The sequence below is a fragment of the Poecilia reticulata genome, linkage group LG16 (assembly GCF_000633615.1).
Source record: "Poecilia reticulata strain Guanapo linkage group LG16, Guppy_female_1.0+MT, whole genome shotgun sequence".
Lineage (NCBI taxonomy): Eukaryota > Metazoa > Chordata > Actinopteri > Cyprinodontiformes > Poeciliidae > Poecilia > Poecilia reticulata.
In genome coordinates this window covers 14548432-14556348 of record NC_024346.1, presented here as the reverse complement: position 1 = coordinate 14556348, position 7917 = coordinate 14548432, and the positions used below count along the sequence as shown (strand labels likewise).

General features: G+C 36.1%; 1 protein-coding gene across 1 annotated transcript; it reads right to left on the bottom strand.

Annotated features, from left to right (window-relative positions):
* Nucleotides 1-1590: 1590 nt before the first annotated feature.
* Nucleotides 1591-5186, bottom strand: LOC103477895 (sialic acid-binding Ig-like lectin 14). The gene is made up of 6 exons (XM_008431231.1): nucleotides 5073-5186; nucleotides 4376-4780; nucleotides 2825-3142; nucleotides 2431-2706; nucleotides 2055-2163; nucleotides 1591-1963 (listed from the first exon to the last, which is right to left on the bottom strand). Exons 1-6 carry the CDS (start codon nucleotides 5131-5133, stop codon nucleotides 1858-1860), a joined length of 1275 nt encoding a protein of 424 aa, XP_008429453.1. The 5' UTR covers nucleotides 5134-5186; the 3' UTR covers nucleotides 1591-1857.
* Between the last annotated feature and the right edge of the window lie 2731 nt (nucleotides 5187-7917).

The following is a 7917-nucleotide window of genomic DNA, read 5'->3' as shown; positions in this document are numbered from 1 at the left end:
CAAGAGCGACAGCGAGCGCCTCCTCTGACCAGCCGTTACTGTGCTAAATTGCCGTTGGCTCGCTGAGTCAGGAGTGCTGCTCACTGTGCTCTATGGGCCCACTGGTGGCGAACCGTTGTAATTGCAGTACAGCCCATCTCAGCAAGAGATGTCCATCCATCCATCCATCCGTCCACCCATTTTCTTTACACCCTTGTCCCTTAGTGGGGTCGGGAGGGTTGCTGGTGCCYATCTCCAGCTAACGCTCCGGGCGAGAGGCGGGGTCACCCTGGACAGGTCGCCAGTCTGTCGCAGGTCAACACAGAGACACACAACCATGCACACACACACTCACACCTAGGGGCAATTTGGAGAGGCCAGGTAAACTGACAGTCATGTTTTTGAGCTGTGGGAGGAAACCGGAGTACCCGGAGAAAACCCACGCACAGGGAGAACATGCAAACTCCATGCAGAAAGACACTGCAGCTGAATACARCAGCGACTGTGGCAGTTACTATGCTGCTAAGTTATAAAATCAGGTTTTCAAAAACAAAATAGAGAGTGAGAGAGAGAGAAAAAGGTAAGAGTGTCAATGAGTGGAGGTGAAACACAAACATTAAGCCAGGTAATAGMTGTAAAAATGTTTGGTTCACTAAAGTATTTAATTTATTCCTGAGCAGATGGATTTGACTGATTAAAGTAAAGCCTTCAAACGTAACAGTTTTACTTAACTGTAATATGTCTTACTTCCTGAGATCTGGAGAGTATTTGAAAATGAATAATTTGCTTACATTCCTTGCTATACATGTTTAAACATTTTAGAATTAGACAAACATATTTCTTTTTTACTATGGAACAGCCTTTATTATAAAAGTTGAAGAATAATACAGAAATAAAGAGTAAAAAAAACAAACTTTGAGTCCGTTTTTTTTCCTTCGGCACTCTGTCCTTCACGTTGTCACGGTTGCTAAGCAACAGGCTAGGCAGTTAGCCGAAGGCTACAGCTTCTCTCTTCTGGTCGTCCATATTCGTGGCCTTCGAAGGACCCGTATTATATTATAACTTATATAAAAGAAGTCAATAGAGTTTCATTTACAATCTTTGTGTCATGTGGTAGAGCTCGGCTGGTGAGAGAAAAAGTAGCTCTTGGTCTCAAAAAGTTTGGGCATGACAACAAATGATTAAATAAAAAAGATATTTTGTGAAAATAAAATATAAAAAATATATATTTGATTTCAATTGCCCAACCTAAGAGAGGAAAAGGGCAAAGTAACTGCAAATAAATTAGCAAACTGTAGAGGAATTTTATACTGTATGCTTATTGAAAGTCTTCACACCTATGGCTAACGGCTGTCTCACTTGAATGTAAGCACTCTATCTAAAATGTTTGTTCCTTCCTACTAAAAGGAGTACTAAAAGGGTATGTAGTACTAAAAGGGTTTTAAGGAAGGTTAAGGAAGTCATATTAGAGGAAGTGAATGTGTTTTTTTTTTCTTTCTGCAAGAAAGAAGACGTGTATGTGTGCAACTCGACTCTGTCTTCAAAGCAGAGCAGATCGCCATGTGATGGTGGGTGAAGGCAAATTAACTGACCAACCACAGATCTCTCTCATTCATCTTTATTTAATGAAGAACTGCACTCCAGAAAAAACAAACCTTTGCAATTCATCATTCTTGTTATAGTATATGATATATCTTATTCTTATCCAGAGACAGTTACTATTTCTTTGTATTTAGAAATTATGGATCAAATATTGTTTTATTTTCTAGAAAACATAAATTCACTCTTCTATTGCATGTAAAATTCTAAAATTGATTAAAAAAATATATATAATTTTCTTTATGTAAGATCCAAGTGAGAGCGATCTTTGGAGACATGTTAGCCTGGTCGTTGGACAATAACATCATACTCTGCTGATGTATCACGTTTTTGCAGAGACACATAAGTTTGATCTTCAGTGAGTTTTGTTTTTTTTCTTGTGTTCCTTTGAAGAAAAGAAACACGTTATTTCAACTGTATAGCCCATATACTGTAATTTGGCCTGAAAAGCATGAAATAAACATCATGTAACTTACCAAAGGTGCCAAATGTAGATTATGCAGAAAACATGCACACAGAGTGAAACACCACCAATGGCCCAGGGAAGAACTCCAATTAAAGAAACACAATGTTTCTCATGATCAGCTGTAAAATGACAGAAATACATGTGAATTGGGCTTTCTGTGGAGCAGAATTTGAATGAAAGGTTTATATACATCTGAGTTAAGGAAGCTTAAAAAGTTGACATGAGATTAACTCAAACATAATTTAAAATGTAAAGTTTTGTTTTGATATCTGAATCTGCCCAAACATTACAAAATTATACATAAAGCACACTGTTTCTGATCTAAATGAACATGGAGGAAAAAGAGGAAAGAAATATGCCAGATACACGTTCAAAGGAAGTTGTACCTTCTTCTGACAGCTCTCGATGCACCATTAGGTCTTTTTTGACTTCCCAATTTTCATTGCTGCTAAAACATTCAACACTGATGTTGCCAGGGTTTCTAAGAGACAGGGTGCTGTTGACAGTGTGGTTTGACACTATGTGGACGACAGAGTACTCAGTGTGGTCCTTTAGTAGAGGCCATGTGATGGTGGGTGAAGGAAACCCCTCACTGATACATACACAGGTTAAGACCTCTGAATGTTGCACACACCCAGAACCTTTCAGGATTTTTGCCAACACTGAAAGCACATGTGTTGGTAACATATCTTATAGCTGTGGTATAAATATTTTACACTTCATATTTATAGAATTGGAAAAAAAAACATTGGATCTCACTAAGATAAAGAACATACTTACAGCTTATGTTCAGAGAAAGAGTCTCCTCTATGGTTATGCCACTTGTGAAGCTGACCTTACAGGTTACATTGGTGTTGTGGTGCTTAGCTGAAGGTTTAAAGGTCAGAGTTGAGCTGTGTCTCTGTGTGACAGCAGTCAGATTGTCGGTTTTTAAAGCAGGCGTGCTTCCAGTGATGTGATAGTCCTCTGTTTTTCCTCTCCACATCCAGGTGATGTTAGGAGGAGACCCAGAGCAGAGACCAGGAGCAGTGCAGGTCAGAGTGGCCTGCTGTCCCTCAGTCAGTGGAGAAATCTTCAGTGAGGGCCTCTGGTTTAGAGCTGATGAAGACATGGTTGGTAAATAAAATCAATAGGCAATATAATCACGTATTTAAATTTAGATGGAAGAAATATATTTTATAGCAATAACGTATTGAGCATGTTTAACTCAATATTAATGCAGTTTCTATGGTCTGCTAGTAGAGGTCAACGACGGCAGTTTCTTGTGAATTTTTAGATACAGAGACTTAACCCTCCTGTTATGTTGCGGGTCAAATTGAGCCGTTTCAAAGTTTAAAAATATTTAAAAAATAGTTGCAAGTATTTTTATTGCATGAAACTTTTTCTATTTGTCTTAATAGGTGATCTCTACATATAAATTGAAAATTTATTCATTTTACACATTTGCAGCCCCCCCTGGGTCTATTTGTTACATCGATACTGTTCGGGTCAATTTGACCCGGCAGTCAAGTTAAAGGGCAAAAAAAGATTAAAAATGTCCAATTCTGTTTGTTTCCTTACAGCTATGAACCTTATTTCACCACACACACACAAACACAACACAACACACCACACACACACACGCAGACACACACAAACCCACTTTCTCCCTACTATCTTTACTTCACAATGAACTGCGAGAAAGCAGGTGTTCATACAACTTTTGACGGGAACCTATTCTGTTCCCGTGGGTAAACTCCACCCACACTGAGTGGACACTCAGTAGAAGTGGAGGAAAACATAAATACTCTCTGCATGACTCATTTATCTTGATTTTAATTGGCTGGTCAATTTGACCCGGAACAGTATGTGTGTCTCAAATTCAATTATAAAGATCACCCTTTGAAAAAAAAAAATTTAATGTAATATAAAAAAATTTACCAAAGATCACTTTCAAGGAAATTATTGTTTTTTTGTGTCTAGGTTTTTTTCAGTGGACATAAAAAATGTAAATCCCATTTTTTATGTCCAAATGAGTAATTAAGTAAGTTGTCGTCATTAATCCTTAATTTCTGAGAAATAAAAAACATAATTGCACAAATTTTGATTGAGATGGTTAGTATTAGAGTTAATAATCAGATAAAAAAATGTTTTGGAGGAATTTTTTGGTTCCTGACACTATTGCATGATAAAACACTGCCCAGGTCAAATTGACCCACGAAAATTATTGCTATAGGCTACCTCAGAAACGAACATAACAGGAAGGTTTAAAAAAAATTTGAAACATAAAATAAATGTATGCACATCAATAAATCAACAAACTGAAGTTGCTGTTGAGGTTGAGTTTCCTACCTTTAACAGAGAGAATTGTTCTTGAAGGGAACGTTACTCCATCTGCCGTTCCATAGTAAAAACCATTAACTCTGAGCTGATATGATCCAGAATCAGATGTGCTGAGGTCATTGATCATGATGCTGCAGTTCCCCTGACTCACATCAGGATCCAACAGTAAAACCCGTCCTAGAAATTCTGATGGAACCTTGTTACGATTTATGTGAAATACTATATCAGAATCACCACATCTCCTTTTCAATGGCTCACATTTAAACCAGACAATATTTTTTGGTGTAAATTCATAAGCAGTGGTGAAGAAACATGGTATCACAACACACAGTCCAGCTTCGGCTGTTATTTCTCCGTCATTGAGAGTAATGCAGTATTCACTGTTACAGTCCGGTTTTCCAAGGGCTGATTCAACTGTTAATGTGAAGGAAAAGATAGTTATATATTTGTTTTTGTGATAATTGTGACATCTGCTTTGCAAACTGAGGCTATTTCCATCTAACTAATAATTTTTATTAGTGCAGTAACAAACAAACTGTGTAACAGTGTCAGGATTATAAGTTTTTAAAAACTTGACAGGAATAAACAAACATTTCATGATTACATTCATCAGCAAAACAAATTGATTTAATATCATAGTAAAACATTGTCACATAAAAACTGCTTTAAGCACTACATAATAAAAACAAGAACATGCTCCTCATACCTGTGTTTTTGGTGGAACCCCACAAAAAGAAGAGCAACGTCATCCAGAAGACGGTAAACATGGTTTGATTCTTTCGCGGTTACTCTCCTGTTCCTTCAGTGCAACATGAACATTTAAAATGCAGAAATGGATTCAGCGGGAAGTTCAGTCTTGAAATGCCAAAATATAGCAATACAGGATGTGACTTTTATTACTCAGTTATACCATTGAGACATTTTATCATGAGGAGTGGCTCCTTCTGGCAGACAGATAAATTAAGACAGATCTTTACATTAGTTAAAAGTATAATTAAAACAATTTACTAATGCAGTAGTCTTTAGAATCCTAATTCATGCAACATTCACTGGAACCAACAGTCTTAATCAGTATGATTTTAACCAAGGATTGTTAAGACTTGAGCTGATGGAACCTTATGATTTGTGAAATATTATATGTCAGAGTTGCCACACCTCTATTTCCATGATTCACATTTGAACAAGACAATATTTTTTGGTGTAAATCCATCAGTAGTGGTGAAGGAACATGGCATCACAACACACAGTCCAGCTTTGGTTGTTATTACCCCCTCATTGAGAGTAATGCAGAATCAGTTTTAACAGAATGGTCTTCTGAGAGCTGATTCAGCTGACAAATGCAGGGATATATATTTTTACTAATGACACTGATTTTTAACAACTTAAAGGACCATTTGTATCAACTCATTAGTACCTCAGTTGTAATAAATTAATCCCCCGTTTACCTTTTGTCTTCCTAAATGTATTACCCATTCCTTCCAGTTGAGGGAGCTCCAGTTCCAGAGCTGTATCCCACCTTCCCACCATGTGTTTAAGGCTAACTGGGACATCATCTTCAAAATTCGTAAACCATTACGGTGAACAAAAGTTCATCTAACAAGTGCATATTTTTCCTCATAAAGACTTGATCAAGAAATATTTTTCTTTTGTTTGCTAGAGAAACCTCTTTGGGACAACTTATACACTTAAAAACTCACTGACTCCTTTTAGGACATAAATTGTCTGGTTGCTCCAACATCTGATCTATCAAACCACATGCCACCGTCTATCTTTGATTAACTGACTCACCTTGGACTACTTAGTCTTTTCCATCTCCACTGCAGCAATTCTGGTTATAATAGTAAGTCTATTATTCAACAAGTGTCTTGATAGCGTCTTCTTCTTAATGACTGTAAGATGGCCAGTTTGAGATGCCAAACATGACAGAATCAGCTGTAATTCTGAAAATAATGTTGTTTAGGTGACTGTTAAACCCACATGATGAGCAATGGAGGRAAATTGCCAACACTGCAGGGTGGATTCAGAAAGTCTYCATCCTTTACAGTTGTTTTTCCAACAACCAGAGGTTTCCTTTGTGTCTGTGGAYGTCAGTTGTTTTGTCAGAAGTCTCACTTGTACTTAATATGAGTTGGTATCTAACTCCATGTTAGTTGGTATCTAACATGTGGAGTGGTATGGTGAGATATTCAACAAGCATTTTGTCRATAGTTGAGCTCTTGTATACTTGAGCTGTAATAAGCTCCATCATGTAGCCATTCCCACGCATTATAGTGTGTCAACATTGATTTCCTATTTTAATAATCCTTTATCACACATTTTTGTGCTAATGACATGCATTCTGTTTCTGCATTGTTTGCCTTGTTGTAGTTAATGATTCAAAGATTTTAAGAAAGATTAAGTAATAATTGCATGTCAACTGTTTAAAAATTGTATTCAAATTCTTCCCGGGTGAATTTATGACAGTTCACTAGCACATTTGGGTTTTGTTTAATTTTTTCTGTCATAAAGTTGAGACCCAGAGCAGATCAACAAATATTACATGTACTTTGTGTTTTAGTTTCATTTATATACGATCATCTCAATAGTGTCTCAGTGTTAGAAACAGATAGAATGAGCAATGCATCCAGTCGGTATTCACTGATCAAAGCTTCACCTCACCATGGATACCAAGACAAGTCACACCCACATGAAAAATGATCAAAAAACCAGAAGCTGCTTTATTAAAAGCCAAATCATTCACTTTATTTTAGCTACTACACTGAAACTGTAAATATATAAAATATTTTGACTGTCCATTGCTTTGAGCACAGCAGTTTCTTTATGTTAGCGGTAGGCTGCCCTCTGCTGGCTGTCACTAAAAGCTATGCAAGTGTTTTGTTTTGTATGCATGCTTAACAAGCATCTTGCATCTTTTTTGTTCTTAAAACCTCATCCACTTTTACATGTATTGGTGATGCTCATATATTGTACACATAAMCACAGGCTTGCATCATGTAYAATTTTTCATTGACCATCTTTATACCACATCCAAAAATCATTAAATAATTTAATTAAATTTGAKATAAAATGGTAATAAAAAAATTTAATAAAGCAAAATAACTAAAAACAAATGCTGGTCAGTCAGAGGGCATYGCTAGATTACAGAACAAAACCATAAAACATTATTGTTTATACATTTGATGTACACAAAATCAACAATCACACCTCAAATTGTTAAAACATAAATACAATTCACCCTTACAAAAGTAATAAATGATATCTATCTTCTTTTAATAAATTCTGACACATTTAAGTGATTTGTTTTTAATTGCTAAATTATGTAGAAATTGCTTTATAAAAACAGCCTTTTTGCATCCCTTTAATAAATACAATTTAATTTCTTTTAGCTTGCCACAAAGTCCTTTTCATAGTGTAAATAGACAGCACAATTAATGGAAATTAGGATTCCKATCAAAATATGTCATTTTTTTCACTTCTTTATGTCATAGATTACATACCAACATCGGTGAAAGTAGTTTTAAATTCTTGGGGGTACTATGACAAAAAAAAAA